Here is a 22,974-nt window from a genome sequence, read left to right on the forward strand (position 1 = left end):
CGCCGCTTTTCACAGTACAGAATCTAATATCGAGTAGCTTTTAACTATGGTAATCGTAGCCAAAATATTCTTAAGAAAAAACAATGACATAATCGTCTGAAATCAGTTTTTCCAATAGTCAAATATAATATTTCAAAAATAGCTTTTAATACAAACATTTTTTTTTTGGGAAAATTAATTAAAAACAACAAAAATACAACAAAAGCGTGTATAAACTTTCTTGGAACGACCACGCAAAACAAAGAAGTGCTGTTTACATAGTTATAGATACAAAGAAAATTTTTGAAATTTGATTCTGTATCACGGGCTAGCGGCTAAAGCTCAAATGCAAAATGGTAGGTATCGAGTAAGAAGGTCGGTACGTAGGATTATCCTAAACCGATGAGTGAGTACAGAGTGTGCGAAATTATGGTCCCTACTCCCTTAATGCTTTAGCTTTTTATTTTTCATATATACAAAGTGTTCGTCCGAGGAAAATATCAGCTTCCTCATTTTAAATAAAAAAAAATTTCAATGTTACGAGCCTGGGTGGAATCCTAAAAGAGGCTGCACACGTTATATCCTAATTTATAATCGTGTTTGTACAAGAAGATTGTATCTATAGTAAAAATTCTCACGGATTTTGAGGAGTTGCTGACTTGACCTTATCTTCGAGTTCAGCTCATCATTTTGTTGTTAAAGAAGATCGTCAAGCTTCCCAAGGCTTCAGCAGTTTCGGAAGATACAGGGTGTTTTATTTAGAATATTCTATATAAGGGAGTAGGGAACCCCATCGGGGACCCGGTGTACACGCCGCCATTTCTTTTGCCACATTTTAATCTGGGTGTCTAAGACCTCAGTTCCCAAATTGGTCCGACAGGTGGACCCCCCAAAACTACGTAGTAGAAAAGAGATCGCCGCCCGAGGAAGTTCCAAAAACAGGGGGGGGGGGGTGGGGGGAGAACTAGCACGAAGCCGACGACAAAGGTGCGGTTAAAACGTGAATACTACTTAAATACTTATTTACACACTCCACCTGAATTGAAGAGTTCTGTTCCCTAGATTAATTGACATGAAGGTTAATAACGTAACATTATGTCCGACGGCGGCGGCGCGCCGCCGAGTTACCTACCGGGGGACTCTTGTGCGTATCTGCCGGAACCCCCGGCGACGCCCCTGCGGTCGTCGGACCGCGTATCACTAGAGTCGTTACCAGAAGAAATGTGTTGTTGATCAGTCTTACCGAAAAATATTTTTTATTATATCTGTCGAACCCTATGACTCGGATCCTACTGAGACTGCTCCGGTTTAGTTGTCGGAGGGCGCGCGAGCGCCCGGCCAGTAAGATTCTACGCTACGTACTAATGACTATGATACGAAAAAAATCACACATGCCTATAACTATATAGGATTTTTAGTTGGGCCCAGAAGATTGTTCGAATATTGAAAGTTCATAATAATAGTTACCATTACACGAAAGCAATATCCACGAAGATACTTATAATCTAGTGAGATGGCGGTACGAGTGCCGGCCGAGTGAAAATGGCATTTTTTTTCGTTCTAGTAGACGTTTCAATCAGCTAACCGGAATATAGTACGCATTTTTGCGTTTATACGCGGCGGCTACTTATTCAGTGGGCGACCTCTAACGTCTCAATTAAATTATCAGACGTAGACTACAAAATATTTTACGAAAATCAAATTTTACAAACAAAAAAGTTTGCAGGATTCGCGGAGTTCACTTGTCTTGTTTACAGGGTAGTCATATTTTAATTTATCATTTTTTACATTTAATTTAGTAATTTTCTAAAATATCAAAAAGTGAAATTGCAAGCAGATTTTTTAAGAATACAATAAAAGTTGCAATGAAAAAAAGTGCAAACCGTTTCCTCCTATGTTAAACCATCGTGAGCAGTTCTAACTCAAAATTTTCTATCAAAGTACTAATCAACTTACGAAAGTTTCTCGAACAGCAAATAGCTTTTTACAAAGGCTAAAAAGGTTCTTACCTATGTCAAATCATTTTGAGCTATTTTCATTAAGATGTCCAATTAAAATACAATTAATTGTCTTACGAAAGTTGCTCAAACAAAAAGTAGCTATTTTAATTGTCTGATAAAAGCTAAGACAAACAAGGGCAAACCGTTTTCTCCTGTCTTACAATTTTTCGAGAGTTTTGAACTAACTTATGAAAGTTTCTCAAACAGCAAGTAGCTTTAGTAGTCCAATAAAAGCTAAAAAATATGCAAAACCGTTTTTCTCTATGTCAAACTATTTTAAGAGATTTAACTAAAAAAAAAATCAATTAAAACAGTATCTATTTAATTAGTTTCCTATAGTTTCTCGACCAGCAAGTAGCTGTTTTAATAGTCCAATAAAAGCTAACATAAAAATGGAAAGGCGTTTTTTTTTATGTCAAACCATTTTGATCGATTTAACCTAAAATTTCCAATTAAATTAGTAAGTTTTTAAATTAACTTACGAAACTTTCTCAAACAGCACATAGCTTTTTTTTATAGCTGATAAAAGCGAAGACAAACAAAACGTAATCCATTTTCTCCTGTAACAATATTTCGGGAGATTTCAACTCAAAATTTTTATTTAAAGTGCTAAGCAACTTTCTTAAACAGCAAGTAGATTGTTTTAATAGTCCAATAAAAGCTAAAAAAAATACGAAACCGTTTTTCGGCAACGTAAGTCAAATAAAAGCTAATTATTCAATTAGCTGGTGTTTTACAAAAATACAAAATACAAAAAATACAAAAATACGGCGAGTCCTGTTTCACATTCCAATGTCTCTAGTGCGGAACAGCATGTAGAAAAAACAATACCGAAGAACCCTGCAACTGTTTTTTTTGGGTAAATAATAAATGCTTTTTAGTCCACTTTTAACGGTTTAAAAGCTACCCGAACAAATCCACCGTAAAAGTAGCCACAGCGTATCTTTATCGCTTGTGGATAATAGTCAATAGCCAGCGGTTAATTGATGAGCTAAAAAAGGGTGCCGTGCTCAAAGCTTCTTCTACCAACCGAAAGGAACTAAGGGAGTCGAAAACTAAAAAAAATCCAAAAAAAACTAATAGGAAACTGCAAGAAATTATTATTAATTAAAAAAAGCATTTACAACAAAAAATCAAAGAAAAACAAAACAATGTACAAATTCAATTTAAAGAACAGTTTTACGATTAAATTAATAATAATATAACAACAAGTTTAAGGGTAGTGATAAAAAAATACCGGTAAGGTGTGTGTGTGGGGGGGTTGGGGGACACCCGTCCCCCTCCCGCGGTTTTTTTCCCTCGACGCCCCCCCATCCGAGGTTGTCCAGGAACAGTAGAAAAAAATACAGCGTCGGTTAAAAACAACAAATAACTAACTTGTCGGGAGGGGGGGAGCCGAGGAACGCGCGATTTTTGACCATTGCGGACCGCCATATTTTCACTCCCACAGCGTCAAACAATATGTAATTTTTAACAGTCTATCAGTCTCTCGGTAAAGTAAAAAAAAATAGAGAGCGGGACCTTAACGCTCGAAAGAAGTCGACTTTCGACATAACCTATACGCAACAAGTCAACTAAAATATATAAAAAAAAATCTGGCTAAAAAATGTCAACAAAGAGCGAGAGAGACAGGATGATAAAAATGCCCTGGCAATATTCAAGAATCGCGGCCGCGTGAGGCGGGGGGCGCGAATTGAGGGGGAGGTGGAGGTGACCCCTTCCGGCGGGGGACGAGTTTGTGTCTGAGATCGCGCTTTTATAAAAAAACAACAACGTTTTAAAAAAATATATATTAACGGCGACTCGATAGTGAAGCTCTCATACACTTTAAGTATATATAGAAAAAATATGTAAAAAGAAGAAAAAAGAAGCACAACACGCAAATCGTGTTTTTACTTGTCTCTCTGTCTGAACGACGTGCGAGAGCAACGAGGCTTTCGAATTGTCGACCTATGTTGATGTTGAAAATGTCACCGGTGAGTGACAAATACGGTTACTTAACATCAAGAAAAAAAGAAAGCTGGAGCAATATTGTGCCTACGTAATGAGAAATATAGGTTTTCGTTTGGTTTTGGCCAATTTTTGGGGAATAAGTTCGATTTTCTGAGAAAAAATTCACAATAACTGACAAGTAATTGAAGAATTTTTTAAGTATCTAAGAATTTTAGTCGCAAAAGGTTTCTCAGAAAATATAACGCATTTCTTAGATATTCTCACTTATTTCCCAGGAATTCTAACTTATTTCTCGGATACTCTGACTTATTTCATAAGACTTAAGTTCTAAGAAATAAATCGCAATACCCGAGAAATAAGTCAGAATATCTGGAAAATAAGTCAAAATTCTTAAGACACAAATTCGGCTGCAGAAATTCTTTTCTGTTTTTCAGAAATTATCATTCAAGAAATAAATCAGAATTTCTGAAAAACAACTCAGAACATCTGAGAAATAAGTATTTGTAAAAAATTAACTAGGAATTTTAGCCGCAATAAGCATCTTAGAAATTATGACTTATTTTTCAGTTATTCTGACTTATTCCTTAGAATTTCTGACTAAGTAGTAATTTGTTATTTATTATGCATCGTTTTAAAGGAATTCTAACATAAACCATAATTTCTGAGAAATAAGTCAGAATAACCGAGAAATAAGTTAAAAAATTCTGAGAAATAAGTCAAAATAACTGACAAATGAGATCAGAATTTGTTACTTGTTTTGTAAGAATTTTTGTCGCGATAACTTATGAACTTACTTCTCAGCACTTCTGGCTTAAGTCAGAATTTCTGAGAAACAAGTTCTGAGCTGTTTCTCAGAAATTCTGAATTGGGCTCGAAGTTCTGAGGAATATATCACGACATCCGACAAATGTTTTGCAGAAATTCCGACTTATTCCTGAAAAGTTTGTCAAAAATTAAACTAAAACCTGTATTTTACTTTCGGTGACCGACACCGGAACACTCGTCAGTTAAGTGTATCACAACCCCAAAATCAATTACGTAGAACCACATTTCTAAGAGCATTGAGAGATCCAATTTTTTACACAATGAGTTTCACTTCGGCCCGCCGTCGTTTACGTTGCCGGGCGGGGTGAGGGAGGGGGGTCGGGTAGTTTTATCTTAAAAAAAAAAAAAATAGGAATCGCCCCGCTCGAAGCGTCGATGGTGTCCAATTAAAACGAAACGTAACCTAGCTACAGTAGTAAAATAGTCTAACCGCGAGAAAAACACGGCGCCCTCTGGCGACGAAACTAATAAATTACTTGGCGACTTTTTCCGCGGCGCGCCCTCTATCTTAAACTTGGCAGCATCAACAAACGAAATATATTACTACAAACTACAACTCGTATAAAAAAAATAAAAATAATAATAATAATGGTGGAAAGTAATATTGCATGCACCTTACGTACGCTTGCGTTTAACTAAATTACAAAAGTAGAAAACAAACCTAAACGTAAATAATAATAACTAATCAACTCGTCGGAAGTTGGGCACGGCACACACATGCTTACGTGAGGGGGCGTGGTCGGCGTCGCCGCGTCGGTGTGACGTGACAAGGGCACTTTTTACCACGGCCGCTGACAAAGTTCAACCACTTTACACGGTCATTTAAGTTTCCGCGGGATTTTCAATTATCGCAGACCGTTTAACAGAGTTCGTCGCCGTTTACCGATATTTGTTGCCTCGGCAATACTAAAAATCGGAAACTCTAGCGGTGGATTCACACGGGCGTCCATTAACATCAACACCAATTGAAACGTTCGATTTTCTTTCAATTGGCCGCGCAAAATCAATCTAACCTCAAAATCGTCGGCTCACGACCGCGGTTTACTTTTTCGCGCGTTTCACAAACGAGCAAAACTACTATGGCCATTCGCCCATAACCCACAGTAGATGGCAGCACTAACGAAGTGGACGATTTCGTTACGTCATGCCTTACATTTCCAAAGAGATTGAACTATTTAAGTTATATATGGTTTCTTGATATTATCAAGTAGACATCTACTAGACATCATTCAGGCGGAGAAAATCATTTAATATTGTTTAGACTTGGTGGTAGAACTCTTTATGTAACATTATAAGTAGTTTTCTTATTGTTTTTAATCACGCGTGGTAAGGGTTATTACATTTCTTCGAGTTGCAAATTCGATGATTTCAAACGATTCTTGGCGACGATTTGCGTTTTTAAGTGAAAGCAAATTGTACTGAACTGAGTGCTATCAAACGATTCAACGCTTGTCGACCAGATGGCCCATCGTTTCCCTAATGTTAATGTTAATGGAGGCTCGCGTCCTCAAATTCGACACTCGCAAAGTAGCTCACATCTTCTTCCACGCTTTTGGGTGGGCGCGTCCACTATGGCCGCTCGCCCACCGCCGGTTAAACGGTCTGCGAACGTCTGTCCGTCGCCTACCGGGCAAAATGGCTGACGCCACGTCACCGCCAGGCGTAGACCACGGGGCTCGTACCATCAAAGGGTGACGGGGAGGCTAAACACAAAGGTCCTTCGCGGATGACTAGGGTCGCTAACAACGCGGAGGCATCCCGCTTATATAACAACGCTACTACTAAAAAGACATACACAACATCGTACACACGCATATTAAAATAGATCGTGTCATCGCCGACGATGCTCTTTTGTTTTTTTTTTTTGTTTTGTAAGTTTACAACAACGGGGTGGGGGAGGGTCGCGCGATTGCGCGCGGCCCTTAACATCTCCTAATTTCGATAATATCCCTGTTTTGAAAAAACGTGGTAAGTGGGTTTGGTCGATCGACACCTCCTCCGCAGTCCCGAAACAAGCCGACCCGCCCACGCAGTTAAAAAGGCCGTACGAACTTTTTTCCCCCACCGATGAGATGCAAAAAAATACCCACCTTTTTTTCCGCATGCGTTTTTGAAATAACCGAACCGTGCGTTGTTTTTGAAAGCGTGAAGGACAAATATCGCCCGAAACAATTTCGCGGAAATTGAACAAACGAGTTATTATAGATTAAAAAGTAAGATTTCTTTAAAGGCCCGCTCTAAATGCGCTTTAACCCAACAGATGGCAGCATAGTACTCGAAAGCAAAGCAGATTCCTTTAAAGAGTTAAATTTCAGAAATTGGCAGAACTATCTGTCGTCTTTTGTCCGACAGATAGCAGCATCGTCCTTAAAAAGAAAACAAAACTCCCATAACGACGTTTTATGCATGTTCTTTGATAAATTGTATAAATATGTCAATTACAATTAAATGCGTCATCTTTTATGTCGGAGATGGCGACACCGTACCTAAAAACACAAAGATCTCTTCATCGTTTTTTTCTAAAAAGGGATTTTTCCACAGCTTCGGTTGTTAAGTTTTATCTAATTGATGACAGCCTCACACTTAAAACAAAGGATTCCTTTTAAGGCTTTCTCTAAAAAGAATTTTATGCATTTTTTTTGGATAATTTTTGAAGCATTTAAAAACAGAAAAGATTTTTTTACCTGTTTCAACAGATGGCGAATCCAATAAGATATCTTTACCGTTTTTCAATTTTAAAATATGACATATAGACTTTTTAAGACCTTTTTTAAAGAAATCTCCATGGAGTTTTTTTGATTATTTTTTTAAAGATTTCGATCAAAAATAATTACGTCAGTTCATTAGACCGTATTAAAAATCAGAACTGATATCTTTAAAGGCCTTTTCTAAAAAGATCGATATGATTTTTTTTTTTAAATGTTTATGTTTTAACAGCACCATACTAAAAAAAGACCATTGAATTGTTTTTTTTTTAATAAATTGTCTAACGATGGGGTGTAAAAATAAATACGTCATTTTTCATGCAACAGATGCTAGCATCGTAGTAAAAAACAAAAAGTTCCTTCCTTTAAAATAATTCGTACAAGAGCGTCAATTAGTCATTACGTCACTTCTCGTCTAACAGATGGCAGCATCGTACCAAAAAAAAAAAGATTTCTTTGCTGGCTTTTCCTAAAAACATCTCAACGTCGGAGGCACAGGTTCTGTCTAACAGATGGCGGTATCGTGCTTAAAAACAGTTGTTTCGAAAAAGACCTAAAGTCAAATTTCTAAAGTTGTCTGAGTTATACGCCATCTTTGTTATGTTTTATGTATTCAAAATTAGAAAAATACTTTTTAGGGCGTTTTAAAAAGATCTTGGTGCGATTTTTATTTTTAACATTGCCAAAGATGCCGATTAAAAATAAATACGGCATTTTGTATCCAACAGGTGGCAGCACGGCATTTGAAGAAAACGGAACAGACTTCTTTAAAGGAGTTTTCTAAAAAGGTTATCATTATTTTTATGATCTTTAGCCCAAAGACGACAATCAAAGTCATATACGTCACTATTTGTCTAACAGATGGCAGCATCGTACAAACAAAAAAAAATCCTTGCTGACTTTTCTTTAAAACGTCTCAATGTCGGAGCCACAGGTTCTCTCCACCAGATGGCAGCATCATATTTAAAAACAGGAGACTTTTTCGATTTTTTCCAAAAATCTTCGAAGTATACGTCATTTTTGGCATGTTTTATGCAATGGACGGCAATATCGCACTTAAAAACGTAAAAGACTTTTTTGCCAGTTTTTTCTAAAAAGACCTGAAGTTAAATTTCGAAATTTGGCAGAGTTATACGACATTTGTTTCGTGTTTCATGTACTCAAAAAAGGAAAACTTTTTTAGGGAATGTTTTAATAAGATCTTTACCGAATTTGTTTTTTTTTTTATTAATAAATAAATAAAGACGTGGCGTGAAAATAAATACGTCATTTTCTATCCAATAGATGGCAGCTTAGTATTAAAAAACAAAATGTTAGTTTAAAGGCATTTTCTAAAAAGATCGTTGTGTTTTCTTTTTCGATAATTTGCTTGAAGACGTCAATTGAAGTCACAGACTAGCGTTTATCAATAAAATTTGCCATGTTTTATGCATTTAAAAATAGAAAAATATTTTTAAGGTGTTTTTTAAAAAGATCCTCATTGAATTTTTTTTTTTAAATAAATTTTCTAAAGACGTGGTTTCAAAAATAAATACGTGATTTCTATCCAACAGATGGCAGAATAGTACTAAAAAACAAAACGAGCCGTCTTCGTCACGTTTTATGTACTTAAAACCCGAATAAATCTTGTTAAGATCATTGTGTTTTTTCTTTTTCGATAATTTGTTCGAGGAACTTTTTTTTAGTTCGGGCGGTACGCTTTCAAATAACATCAATTGATTAAAAGAAAATATCTTCCGGTAAGGATTGTTTCAAAAACGCGGCGGCGGCGGCGGCGGGGCAGGGGAAAAAGCGCAGTAAATCTTCGAGTATCACCGGTTACGATTCTCGACCGACCGGTCGCGCGGGGGGGCCGGCCTTAAGAAAGAGTGTCGGGGGACGTTTTACAGACCGATGGGCGGTACCTGCACGTAACGGTAGATGTAGAGACGGTAATCCTTGCTCGCGAGCACGACCGAGCCGTCGTCCATCAGAGCGACGTCGAAACACTGCGCGTGCTTCACCTTGCTCTCCAACGCGGACACCAACTGACCCTCCTGGGTGAATATGGTCAGGTTGAAGTTGTTGTGGTTGTCGGCGATCAGGATCTCGCCGCTGGCGTTGATGCCCACCCCGATGGGGTAGTTGGTGACGCCCTCGCCGCCGATCTGACGCAGGTAGACGCCCTCGTAGCTGAACACCTTGACGCAATGGGCGCGGTTGTCGCTGATGAAGATCTCCTGTTTGTCGTTGACGACCACCCCGTTGGGGAACTCCAGGTGCTTGGAGCAGCCGAACTTCTGGAGCACGGCTCCGGTTTGGTCAAATATGATGACGCGCATCACTTTGCACTCGACCACGACGACGCGGCCCTTGTTGTCGACCGTGACGCCTCGCGGATGCTGCAGGATGTTCGCGCCGAACTTCCTCACGAACTGCCCGTACTGGTTGTAGATTTGGATCTGGTGGGTAGGAGAGCGTTCGGTGACTATGATGTCGCCAGAGGTGCGCACGACCGCGACGCGATTCGGATAGAGGAGTTGGCCGTCGCGTTTGCCGCACTCGCCGAACTGGAACTTGAAGCGGCCCTCCTTGTCGAAGATCTGGATGCGGTGGTTGTTGGTGTCCGCGACGATGATGTCGTTCTGCGCGTTGACCGCCACTCCGCTCGGTTCGGTGAACTGGCCCTCCATCACGCCGAACTCGCCGAACTTGCAATGGTAGATCATCTTTTGACGCTTGATCTGCGACTTGGGCGGGAAAATGGCGACAGACAGTTTCGACGTGAGGTCGACCATCGGGTCCGGGTGCTGCGCGCGGGATCGGATTTCGATTAGGATCGCCGCACAAACCGACCAAAACTTTCGAATTTCACGTTTTCACACCCAAATGTGGGTGTGAAATCCGTGAAATCACAAAATCTGGTCACGAATTTTGAGCATTTTCGATTAAACCAAAAACCAGTTACATTTTTCAAAATTCAAATTCGAAATCTGCAACCCGGAAGTATGATACCTGAGATTATGAAGTTTTGTTACGATTATTAACTTTTCTAAACTGCCAATGTGAAAACTAAAACCCGCATGTGTGAAATATGATGCACCTGCTCTGTGAAATCATGAAATTTTGTTACGATTTTTAAGCGCTGTAGATTAAATAGCCACCAAGTGCAATTGTCAACAAAATGCTAAATCTGCAACCGAAGTGTGAAATCTGTGAAATCATGAAATATAGTCACGAGTTTTGAGCAATATCGATTAAAACCTGTTAAATTTTTCAATATTCTTGAAATTTCGCAGATTACAGATTACACGCATGTTATTTCATATATTTTACCGGTTCAGCTTATATTGAATTTTTCGCCAAAAAAGAAACTTTCACTTTTCAAACTCGATGAAATCCGGAAAATCATTTAAAGCTTAAAATTTTAGAAACGCTTCGTAATTTCACAAATATTTCACTCATTTCACGGATTACACGCACGTTATTTGACATAATTCACGGATTCACCTTTGATCGGATTTTTTTCGAAAAAAAATTTTTTACTTTCCGAATTCGGAGACATCTGGAAAATTATTTTTTTTGTAGAATATGTGAAATCATTTCGAAATTATTTTGGAGTATGTTAAATCAGTTAAAACCCTGCCAAATCTGCGAAATCACGTGTTCCCGTGAAATCCGGCGGTTGTTTTGGTTACATTAAAAATGGTTTCGCAGAATTCGGAAGTGATTGAGCCGTTGCGTACGTACGTTGGTGAGCGCGTAGGGATCCACCGCGCCATTTTGGAAGATGCTGTCGCCCCCGTTCGACCATTTCTCGTAGGGGTTCAAATTGAGGTCTCCGATGGTGGTGGAGAACGGTCCCAAGCTGTTGGCACTGCTGAATCGTTTGCTGATGATGTTGGACTCGAACGGTGACGTCGACTGGCTCGATATCGAGAACGAAGAGCACACCACGTTCCCGGAACCACCGTTGACGCTGCTTCCGCCACTCGAACCGCCTCCGGTGGGCCTCGCGATCGGAGGCTGCTTACTAGGCCCGACGGAGGCCGCTTCCGAGTTGGACCTCACGTATCCGAACGTGTTCCTCACTCCCACCTGGATCGCTTGGTAGTTGCTCACGAACTCTAACTCGCAAGCGTTCTGCACCGTCTGGTCGACGTTGTAAGTCAGCAGGCCTTGCAATTTCGCGTCAAGCAATTTCCTAAACATCAGAATTTCGACGACGTTCGCGCACTTGTTGAGCCGTTCGACGAACTCGCACGTCTTGTAGATCTGATCGACCGTCTCTTGGCCCTTCTGGGTCGCGACCCCCAACGAGATCTGTTTCGCCGAGAACACGCTTTCCAACTCTTTGAGCAGTTCCTGTTTGCGTTCCTCGAGCATCGACCTGTAGAACTGGAACGTCTCGTTGATCTCGTTCTGCGCCTTGTGGTACTGGACCTGGAGGCGGCTGGACGCGTGTTCCACGTTCTTGAGGATGTTCCGCACGTCGGTCGCTTTGAGTTTCGCCTCCGAGACGGCGTGCTGGATGGCCTCGATTTGTTTGGGAGCGGCCTCGCTCACCAATTCGTACTCGTGGAGGCCGACCGGGTGTTCGAGGTTCAGGCACTCCTTGCAGATCGGTACCGAACACGTGCGGCAATAATACTTGAGTAGTTCGGATTTGTGTCGCGGGCAGATCATGTTCTTCTCGCCTGCAACGAGCATTTTCGAAAAACGAATCAGCATTTCCGATAGGAATCGGAATTTCGGAGAAGCAAGAGTTCCTGATTTAAAGATAAGTCGGAATTTCTAAAATACAAGTCGAAATTTCCAAGAAACGAGTAATAATTTTTGACTTGAGTCAGGATACCTGGGAACAAGTCAGGATTTCGGATATAAATCAGAATTTCCAAAAAAAAAATTTTTATATACAAATATGTCATAATTTCTGAAATACAAGTCGGAATTTCCAGGAAACGAGTAATAATTTTTGACTTGAGTCAGGATACCTAGGGACAAGTCAGACTGTTTCAAAAACAAGTCCGAATTTCCCTGAACAAAATAAGAATTTCGGAGAAATAAGACACAATTTCCAACGTAAACCCTATTTTTTGAGAAAAGTCAAAATTTTCGTCGTAAATTAGAATTTCTGAAAACCAAATTAGAATTTCAAAAAAACAAATCAGAATTTCTGATATGAATCAGAATTTCCGAGAAACAAGAATTTCTGATATAAAAATAAGTCGGAATTTCCAAGAAACGAGCAATAATTGTTTACTTAAGTCACGATACCTGGGAACGAGTTAGAACGTTTGAAAAACAAGTCAGAATTTCCCAGAACAAAATAAAAAATTCTGAGAAATAACAAATTCCAACGTAAACAGTATTTTTTGAGAAAAATCAAAATTTCAATCATAAATTAGAATTTCTGAAAAAAAGTCAGAATTTCTCAAAAACCAAATCAGAATTTCTAAAAAACAATAAAGAATTTCTTATATGAATCAGAATTCCCGAGAATCAAGAACTTCTGATATAAAAATAAGTCAGAATATCTGAAATACAAGTCGGAATTTCCAAGAAACGGGTAATAATTTTTGACTTTAATCAGGATACTTGGAAATAAGTTAGAATTTTCAAGAAACAGTAATTTCTGATATGAAAATATGTCAGAATTTCTGAAATACAAGTCGGAATTTTCAAGAAACGAGTAACAATTTTTGACTTGAGTCAGAATACTTGAGAATAAGTTAGAATTTCTGATATAAATCAGAATTTCCGAGAAACAATAATTTCTGATATAAAAATAAGTCAGAATATCTGAAATACAAGTGGGAATTTTCAAGAAAAGAGTAATAATTTTTGACTTGAGTCAGGATACTTGGGTATAAATTAGAATTTCTGATATAAATCAGAATTTCCAAGAAACAATAATTTCTGATATAAAAATAAGTCAGAACAAAACAAGAATTTCTGAGAAATAAGACAGAATATTCAACATAAACCGGAATTTTTGAGAAAAGCCAAAATTTCTTTCATAAATTAAAATTTCTGAAAAACAACTCAGAGTGTCTGAGAAATAAGTCAACATTTTTGAAAAACTAGGCAGAATATCTGACAAAAATCAGAATTTCCGCGAAACACGTTAGAATTCCAGATATAAACTACAACGTTTGAAAAACAAGTCAGAATTTCTAACAAACAAGTAAGAATTTCTGACTTGAGTAAGAATACCTGGGAAACAAGTCAGAGTTTCTGAAACACAAGTCAGAATTTCCGATATAAATAAGAATTTTTGAGAAAAGTTAAAATTTCTGACATAAATCAAAATTTCTGAAAGATAACTCAGAATTTCTATCAAATAAGTAAGCATTTCTGATTTAAGTCACAATACATGGGAAACGAATCACAATTTCTGAAAAATAAGTCAGAATTTCGGAGAAACGAGTTATATAATTCCCGACATAAACCAGAATTTCTTCAAAAAATTGCCTATATAAACTAAAACCTGTTTTATTTTTCTTCACTAACCTTTTAGCGCTTTTGTGGAAAAGTCCGCCAAGTAAGTCCGCAAATGATAATTTTCAGAAAAAAAAAGACACAATTCAAAACGGGGAGCGAGCTTCCTCAGTAAACTTATTTTGTCCGAGAAACAAGACAAAGTTTCTGACTTAAATGGGAATTCCTGAAAAATAAGTCAAAATTTCTAAAAAATGAGTAAAAATTTCTGAAAAACAAGTCTCAGCAATTCCTCACATAAGTCAAAATTTCTGAAAAATTAGCGAAAATTTCTGAAAAACTAGTAACAATATCTCAACAACTCGACATTTTCTGAAACGTTTCGGAAATATTTACGATTCCTTTCAAAATGTCGACGCCAACATTAAGTTAAGGCCGGAAGAAGGCAACCGGACGATTCGTCACCAACAAAGGACACACAAAACGTGTCGATACTAACCGTTCACCATGTTATTAAAACCGTTCTTGGGCTCCTCCTTGATGTCGGAGAGGCTGACCACGCGGTGCCCCTCGAAGCAGTGCATAAATTGGTGCGCCATCAGGCAGTTGGAGCACAGGAAATTGGCACAGTCGACGCAACGCGCTACCGCGTCTAGTTTCTTGTGTTTGCAGCCGGTGCAACGGACCACCGTCGTCGATTGGAACGACTCGACCGGATCCGAACTAAACAGCAAACTGTTCAGGATGCCCTCTATCGACTCTGTGTTGCACCGCGGGCAGACGAGTTTGTTCTTCTCCAAGCAGGAGTTGCAGAACGTGTGGAAGCAGGCCAAAAGTTTCGGGTCCGATACGGCCTCCCTGCACTGCTGGCAATGGAGTTCGGACGGATCGCTGTCGCGATCCACCGAGTCGCTGACCGGTGGAGAAGATCCGCTCACGGACAGGGGCGAGTCTTCCAACGGGGAAAGGGACAGGTAATCGCCTTGGTCGCCGAACGATCCGATCGAATTTGCTCTGGGTAACGACTCGATTGACGGTGCGGGAGATGCCATCTTCAATTACCCCTCATCCCTGGAACGGAAGGAGGATATTGTTAAACCGTAGCGTCGACTTCTTCGGTCAAACATTTGACCATCTGTTTCCCTCTGCGAGGTATGCGTTGACACTTCCAAAATATGTTGAACGAACGGTGTAGTAGATTTTTATGGCAAATATCCAACCTCTATTGGAACGCTACGCTACAAGGTGATATTCGAATTCGAAACATAACAATTTTGACTTTTTTGCTCATAACCGAGACACCCTGTATATTTTTAACGGCCCAAATCCCGCTGAGTTTGCGGTTCAACATTTTTTTCGATCGGTAATGTGCGGTTTTCGAGAAACAAAACTCCTCGCTCCCCAAATCAAATTTTTGGATATTACTTTTTCAAATACATCGAAACTTTCGATCTTGCTTCTGGCGACGAAACTTCAAAATGACCGACAAAATGGATGCGTAGTTCGAATCGGTCGGTCCGTCAGGGGTTACCCGTAAGATCCGAGAAATCTTTGTGAACTCATAGTACGTTTCTAAAACCAAGTTTTTTGAGTACCTACTCTCCGTTAATTAAATAATAAACTAATTATCGGAAATGTCAACTTGTAAAAAGAATATATTACTAACCGTTTTTAATCGACCTTCAGTCAGAAAAATTGGTGCGCAAGCAGGATAATACAAAATAGTTCAAAATATTACATTTAAAGTTTCCACTGTACCGAAACAAACCCAATAAGGATTGTCACAAACCACCGTTGGCAACACTTTTAAAAGGAAAAGGCAATTCGTGTCCTTAAACTTAAAAAAAAAACAGCAGATCAGCTTTGAAGAAACCCGCTTTCGAAACCATGAGGATAATCAGACATTTAACAAAGAAGACAAAACCGAAGAGAAGAGAGTTAGCTCTAAACACGATTGAAGACAGAATGAAGAAAAACAAAATTAACTCTCACGCATTTAACGACGATGACGTGAATAGAGATGCAAAAAGCAAAGTAAACGGCCAGATATTTAACTTAACGAAGAGGATGTAAACAGACTTACAAACTTGAAGACAGAGATAACTCTTACAAAAATGAAGACAGAGTTAACCCTTACAAAATTGAAGTCTGAGTTAATTCTTACTAAATTGAGAACAATACAAATTTAACTCTCAAATATTTAATGAAGAGGACGTGGACAGATTTACAAACTTGAAGACTGAGTTAACTCTTACAAAAATGAAGATAGAGTTGACCCTTATAAAATTGAAGGTAGAGTTTTAACTCTCACATATTTAATGAAGGGACCGTGGACAGATTTACAAACGTAAAGACAGAATTAACTCTTACAAAAATGAAGACAGAGTTAACCGCTACAAATTGAGGCAAGGTTTTAACTTTCAGATATTTAATGAAGAGAACTTGAAGACAGAGTTAACTCTTACAAAAATGAAGACAAACAGGGTTAACTCATACAAATACAAAATACATACAGATATTTAACGAAGAGAACGTGGACAGACCTGAGAAATTTAGAATTCCCTTGCATATGACTGGATGGAAAAAAAGACGTAAAATTAAATTAAAATTGTAAGTTAAATTGTAAAATATTCTATATTGTATATGTGTTTATGAGTTAAAGTTCGATATTGAACTATTTCGTACTTTGGTGCTTGTCCGGCTCGTAGTGACCGAATATGCAATTGCTTATACGAGTTGGTGTAGAAGACCGGGAGTTTTCTTTCGGTTTGTTCAAAAATTACTATTCAAAATTGCCGAAACGCGGAAAATGGATCGCAAATCTGCGAAATCTTCATAGAATCGTCTCCGAATGGAATTGTCTCGGGGCGCTTCCTTCCTTCGGGCCGTCGAAAAACAAAAACGAAAAAAAAAAAGAAGCTAGACGTCTGGCCTCGGACCGCGATCCAAAACAAAACGCGCGTCGCCGTCGCGGCGCGCGTCGCATTACGTTTGTTGCAGCAATAATTCAACTAAGGGTTGCAACCCTCGTTCGGCGTTGCCCGGGCAACGATGTTCGTCTCCCCCTTCCCGCCCCCCTCACCATGGGACGCATCGATCGCGCCAGACTCGTCTCGCACACTCACCCCCTCCGAATTGACAGAGCGTTCAGCAGGGTGCATTCCACTCTCCGAAGCGGGCACCGGGGTCAGTGGCGGGGACGAGTTCTTTTTTTTTTTGATCCCGGAAAAGATTAACCGCGTTGATAAATGCGCAAACATCAAATTGCACGCTAAAATTCCGACTTTTATTACGAAATTTCCAAAATGTCCCGTTTTTACTGGAAATTTTGAATTTTCCGTTGGAACACGACGTTTTGTCCCTTCGATAGTTGTGTTTTATCTCTAGAGTTAAAAATTTCTGCTTTAAAATGGTTTAAAATGGAAAAAATTAAAATTTCATGTTATTGTATCTAGAAATTTTACATTTCCTATTTGAATTTAAACTTTTACCTGAAAATTTTATTTTTTTTAAGCCAAAATGTTATCCGAAAATTTCGTATTTTATTTCGAGATAAAATATAAATCGAATTGTTACCCCAAAAACTTCATGATTTATCTCGAAATTTTAAAATTTTCTGTTTTAACCAGAAACATTACCTGAAATTTTCATATTTTATCTCGAAATTTTACATTTCGTGCTTTAACTCGAAATGTCCCTCCCTTCAATAGTGTTTTATCTCTAAAGTTAAAAATTTCTTGTTTAAATAGGAATTATAGGCTAAAATTTCGAATTATACCAAACAGTTTCTTCAATATCGTCTTTCAACTTTTAAAAAAACTTGAAATTTTCATGTTATATCTCGAAATTTTAAAATTAAAAAAAAAATTTAACCGAAAATTTTACCTTCAACTGTCCTATTTTATACAAAAATTTTGAAGTTTCTCGTTTAACTTGAAGTTTTTTTATCTCGAAATTTAAAAATTCTCTGTTTTAACCGGAAATGTTACCAGAAAACTACATGTTATATCTCGAATTTTAAAAATTTGATAATTCAATTCGACATTTTACCTTCAACCGTCGCGTTTAATATAAACATATTAAAGTTTCGCGATTAACTAGAAATTGTAACCTGAAATCTGGATTTGCAACCAGAAATTTTGAAAATGTCACGTTTTAACTCGAAATTTTACCTGAAAATTTCGTTTTGAACATCAAATTTAAAAATTTAGTTTTAACCTGAAATGTTACTGAAAGTGTCATATTCAACTGTCGTGTTTTATTTAGAAACTTTAAAGTTTCGTGTTTAATTCGAAAATGTAGCATAGAATTTTGACTTGTGAACTAAAATTTCACACACGTTTTGAAATTTTAAAATATCCTGGTTGAACTCGGATTTTTATCTGAAAATATTTTAAAATTTCGTGTGTAAAATAGATTTTCAAAAAAGCAAAAATTTTTGGCCGTTTTTCTTTTAACCAGTTGATTATGCCAGGGGCACAAAAATTCTGTTCATTTTCTATCTTCAATACAAAAATATACTGTGTACCAAAAATATCCCATAGTTATACATTGCAGTTTTAAGCAAACAGCAATCAAAACAAGTAGAAAAATATCAAATAGTATCAACTAGCTACATTGTATACCTCTATAGCGTGAACAAATAACGACATATAACTAGTGTTAATTTCTTTTTTATAGTTTATTAGGTCTGCTGTAAATTTCGACGAATTTCCTAGACCCGGCGTTGTTTTCCCCTTCGACATCTCTTTTCGACACGAATTAACTTTGTTTCGTTCCCTTCTTCGAATGACGCGTTTACGGGGAGATTCCCGCTGCTACTACGTCACTGCGTTCCCCTGATTCGTCCGCCGAAGCCATCCCCCCCCCACAAAAGGGGTTTAACGAATTGCAGGAATAACAAGGCGTTCGATGCTCTCCGCGGGGGTGGGGGGTGTGAAATTATTGAATTAATTGAACATAGTGATAACAATAACCCGACAAAAATCTGTGGAAAATCTTCAATTCGTAGTTCCGCATCATTTCCAAAACGTCTTCTTTGCTAAGAAAATCAACATGAATCCATATCGTTTAGTTATCAATACCACAAAACCAAGGAGCCAAAAAGGGGTTCCAAATTGATCGGACGTCTTGAATAAAGATTTGAAATTTTGAATTTTAACTGAAAAAAATTGTTTCAATTCGACCTTTTCTTTGAAATCTCATAGACATTTCAAAAATTTCCTGTATTAAGTAGAAACGTTACCTGGATTATTTTTTAAATTCAAAAATTCTACCGCTAGTTTAAAAAAAACTTTCTAATCCGATGTTTTTTTGTACTTTGATTCGAAATTTTGTCTTCAATTGTCGTATATGATAAAGAGATTTTTAAATTTCGCGTTCAATTCGAACCTGTGGGCTAAAATTACGATTGATCACTGAAAATTTGCAAAATGTGTTTTTTTCTCGAATTTTTAAAATTTATTGTTTTTAACTTGAACTGTTACCTTCAACTGTCAACTGGAATACATAAAACATGAAATTTTAACCAAAACCAACGGTTTTGCTTGGCCAACTTCATAAGGCTACTACTTGAGACTTGCAAATTCGTACTTTTTTGAAAGTTTTTATTCATTTGATCTGAGAATAACTAATATCTCAATTATAATGTCTACACGCGTTAAAAACAAATAGAGCAAAGATCTTATATATTTTTATAGGTGAAGTTTTACGATAGATGTATAATGTAAAGTTCTATTAAAAAAAAATCTCAAAAAATTTAATTTATTGAGACTCGAAGCGATAAACTTAATAAACGCAAATGCACAAAAACGAAGCAATAAACGAATTATTATTATTAAAAAATATATGAGTAATTAACAACAAATATTTGTTTGTAATTTATAACAAATTATGTATTAAATTATTTAATAAACGTGAATGTCCAAAAAAAAAAGTAAACTAATTATTAGCAAAAATGTTTGTTTTTTATGATAACTTTAAGGTAACATTTATTTGGTTTAAAATTATATATTTTATGGGTTAGACTTTGCATTTTATAATAAACTATGTATTAAATCTTGTAAACCACCTTAAATGCGAATACGCAAAAATAAAAAGTAATAAAAAAAAAGATTTGTTTGTTTTCAATGTCAACCTTAAAGAAACATTTTTTTTGTTTCAAAATTTTATATATAATTAAATATAAATGCACAAAGATAAAAAAGTACTCGAATTGTTGCGAAAAATATATAACAAACAATAAAAATATATAGCAAAAACGAATAAACAAAAAAAATTTTGTTTGTTTTGAAAGTAACATTAGACGTTAAAGGAAAAGTTACACTTTATATTTTATAGTAAACTATGTATCAAATTATGTAAACTATCTGTGAGTCTTGGACCAATATATTTATTTATATATTAGGGAAAACATATAAGAGTAATTAACAAAAAAATTACGTGTTTGTTTTTAATGGCAACTTTAAAGTAACATTTATTTATTTTAAATTTTATATTTTATGGGTTAGACTTTGCATTTTATAATAGTCACAGATCTGTGAGCCTCGAACCAATATATAACTTAAATGTGAATATGCAAAGATAAAAAGTAATAAAAAAAATTTTGTTTGTTTTCAATGTCAACGGCAACATTTGTTTGATTTAAAATTTTATATATTCCAGGTTAACTTTTTTTTATAATATATTTTTTTTGTATTATATATATAACTAAATATAAATACAACAAAAATGCATAACAAAAACGAATACATAACAAAAAAAAGATTTGTTTGTTTTGAAAGTAACATTAGATGCGAAAGTAATGTTACACTTTGTATTTCGTAATAAACTATGTATCAAATTATATCAACTATCTGTGAGCCTCGAACCAATATAGAATTTAATAAATATAAATACGCAAAAGACAGTAAACGAATTATTGTGTAAGAATAAATAACCAAACTAACTAACTAACTAACCAAAACTAACCAACTCAATCAATATAAAAGCGCAAATATAAAAAGGCAAACGATTATTTGCGAAAATTATAAGAGTAAATAACAAAAAAAAAAGATTTGTTTTGTTTTCAACTAACTTTTTTTTTAATTCTGTATTATCTAGGTTAGGTAAAATTCGAAGGAAATAAATTGGTCAAAACAAAACACGTCATCTGCGTCCACGTTGCCGCATCGTCCTCTCTAATAAATTATAGAAATGCTGACGCATGAAAAATATCCGTTTTCCACCCTAGGGGAACACGGACTGACTAATACCGACTCGACCCGGGTGGCGATGGGGGGACGACGACGTTGCCGAAGGGTCATTGTCTCTCTCGGATTGCCACGTCGTCGAAATAGCGATCCGCAATTTCGCGGGAGGAAAAACAATTTTCACGCGTTCGCCCGCAACAAGCGTCCAAAAATTTCAATGTCAATGGCTGAGGCAAGGTGGCTGCCCCGGCCACGTCACGTTTGCCGGACCATCGACGGCGTTGCCACACTTCCGACTTTTTACCCGCTTTTGACGACATGCTCGGAAAACGGACATTACAGAGAATTTAAATAAAAAAAAATGCCAACCCGGACTGTGTAACTGTACCCGAAGAATTAAAATAAATACATTTTTCGAGGACATTGACGTGTATATTTCGACCGACTCCGTGATTAACTTTGCCTACTGTTTATTACTAACCGAAACCTCAGCCCGAGCATTCCAGGACCGTCCTAGGAATTTATCTATCTCCGTGTAGCTACAGTAACAATAGATGAAGACGAAACCAATGAAGCAATAATACAGGAAAAAAAAGCGGAAAGTATCAAGACGTATCGGACATTGAAGAAATCTCGTGACCATAGTTAAAGTTCGAAAAACATCTTACCGTTATCCAATGGGGATTTTTTGTTTAACCAATATGGGCAAGAGTGTCGATTAACAAAGCCATTGCAACAAAAACTTGCCTCATTTGAAATAAGGACCTAAGTTGGGAAATTTGGATTTAAAATCGGTTCGTTTTCTCGCTCGCTCGTTAATTTTGGTTTTTGGTCGACTTGTCTTTTAGCGGTATTTTACAAACTAAGCGAAAACTATCTTCCAGCTTATTCGTCCTTAGAAAACTTAGGGAGAGCCTAGACCAAAATGCCCTAATGACAGTGTATTATGCTTTATTTCATTCCCACATATCATATGGCAAAATATTATGAGAAAACTCTGTCAATGCTGTTCAAATATTCAAGATACAGAAAAGGGCTACAAGAATTCTTGCTGGGGCTAAGCACAATGAACACTGTACTCCATATTTTAAAAAATATAAGATAATGACGCTGCCCTGTATCTGTATTCTCCATAATCTTTTAGAAATTCACAAACATATTAATATATTTCAAGGTGTGTCTCAAACACGTACAAAAAATCTTATAAGAGTTCCAAAGCCCAGACTTGTTACATCAAACAAAGATTCTTTAAAAATTAACTTGTACAGTATGCTACCGGATAGGTACAGACATATGGCTTTTGAGGTGTTCAAAACAAATATTAAAGTGTTGCTTATTGAAAATTGTTTCTATAGTGTGGAAGAGTATTCCATCAAAATAAAAAATCTAAATTAAAATCCTTAATATCGTTTTCGATAAATATCTTCTTTTATTACTCGCTTTTCACAGTTAGACCACCTTTGTACTGATATTTAGCGGATCCCGTTGTAACCGTCGAATGTGTGGATCGCGTTGTCAATTTGACAGTCAGTACTTCGACCAAAAATATACTGCTTTGACAACCGACCATCAATTAGTACAACGTTTCGTCTAAATACACTATTGGCCCATTTTGCTATAGAAATTTTTCAATTACATTTCAATAATTCACCCTCCATTCCGAAATTCTTTGATATTCAATTACCACTTGACATTTATTAATTGTTTGGAACTGAAAATCCATTTGGCACAACTAATGTTTAAGTCTATCAGTACTTTTTTATGTAGTTCTTCTAGGGTTAAAACACTATTCATTTTATAACCGTCGTTTGATTTAGATTTTTTCGAGCATTCGTTTTTTTTTTTGAAAACAAACTTTAAGACAACCTCTTTTTTGAATGCACTTTTTTTTTCATTTATTGG

General features: G+C 36.9%; 1 protein-coding gene across 4 annotated transcripts in view; it reads right to left on the reverse strand.

Moving 5' to 3' along the window:
* Positions 1–3,063: 3,063 nt before the first annotated feature.
* LOC132705719 (brain tumor protein) overlaps positions 3,064–22,974 on the reverse strand; it is a 109,991-nt gene continuing 90,080 nt past the window's right edge. For all 4 annotated transcript variants that reach the window (XM_060676525.1, XM_060676523.1, XM_060676522.1 and 1 more), the window contains 3 exons: positions 14,382–14,953; positions 11,192–12,138; positions 3,064–10,251 (listed from right to left, as the gene is read on the reverse strand). In XM_060676525.1, coding sequence (XP_060532508.1) covers positions 9,346–10,251; positions 11,192–12,138; positions 14,382–14,934 — 2,406 coding nt within the window. In that variant the 5' untranslated portion in view covers positions 14,935–14,953 and the 3' untranslated portion in view covers positions 3,064–9,345. The remainder of the gene's footprint in view (positions 10,252–11,191; positions 12,139–14,381; positions 14,954–22,974) is intronic.

This window comes from Cylas formicarius, unplaced genomic scaffold, assembly GCF_029955315.1.
Source record: "Cylas formicarius isolate icCylForm1 unplaced genomic scaffold, icCylForm1.1 PGA_scaffold_7__23_contigs__length_41026272, whole genome shotgun sequence".
Lineage (NCBI taxonomy): Eukaryota > Metazoa > Arthropoda > Insecta > Coleoptera > Brentidae > Cylas > Cylas formicarius.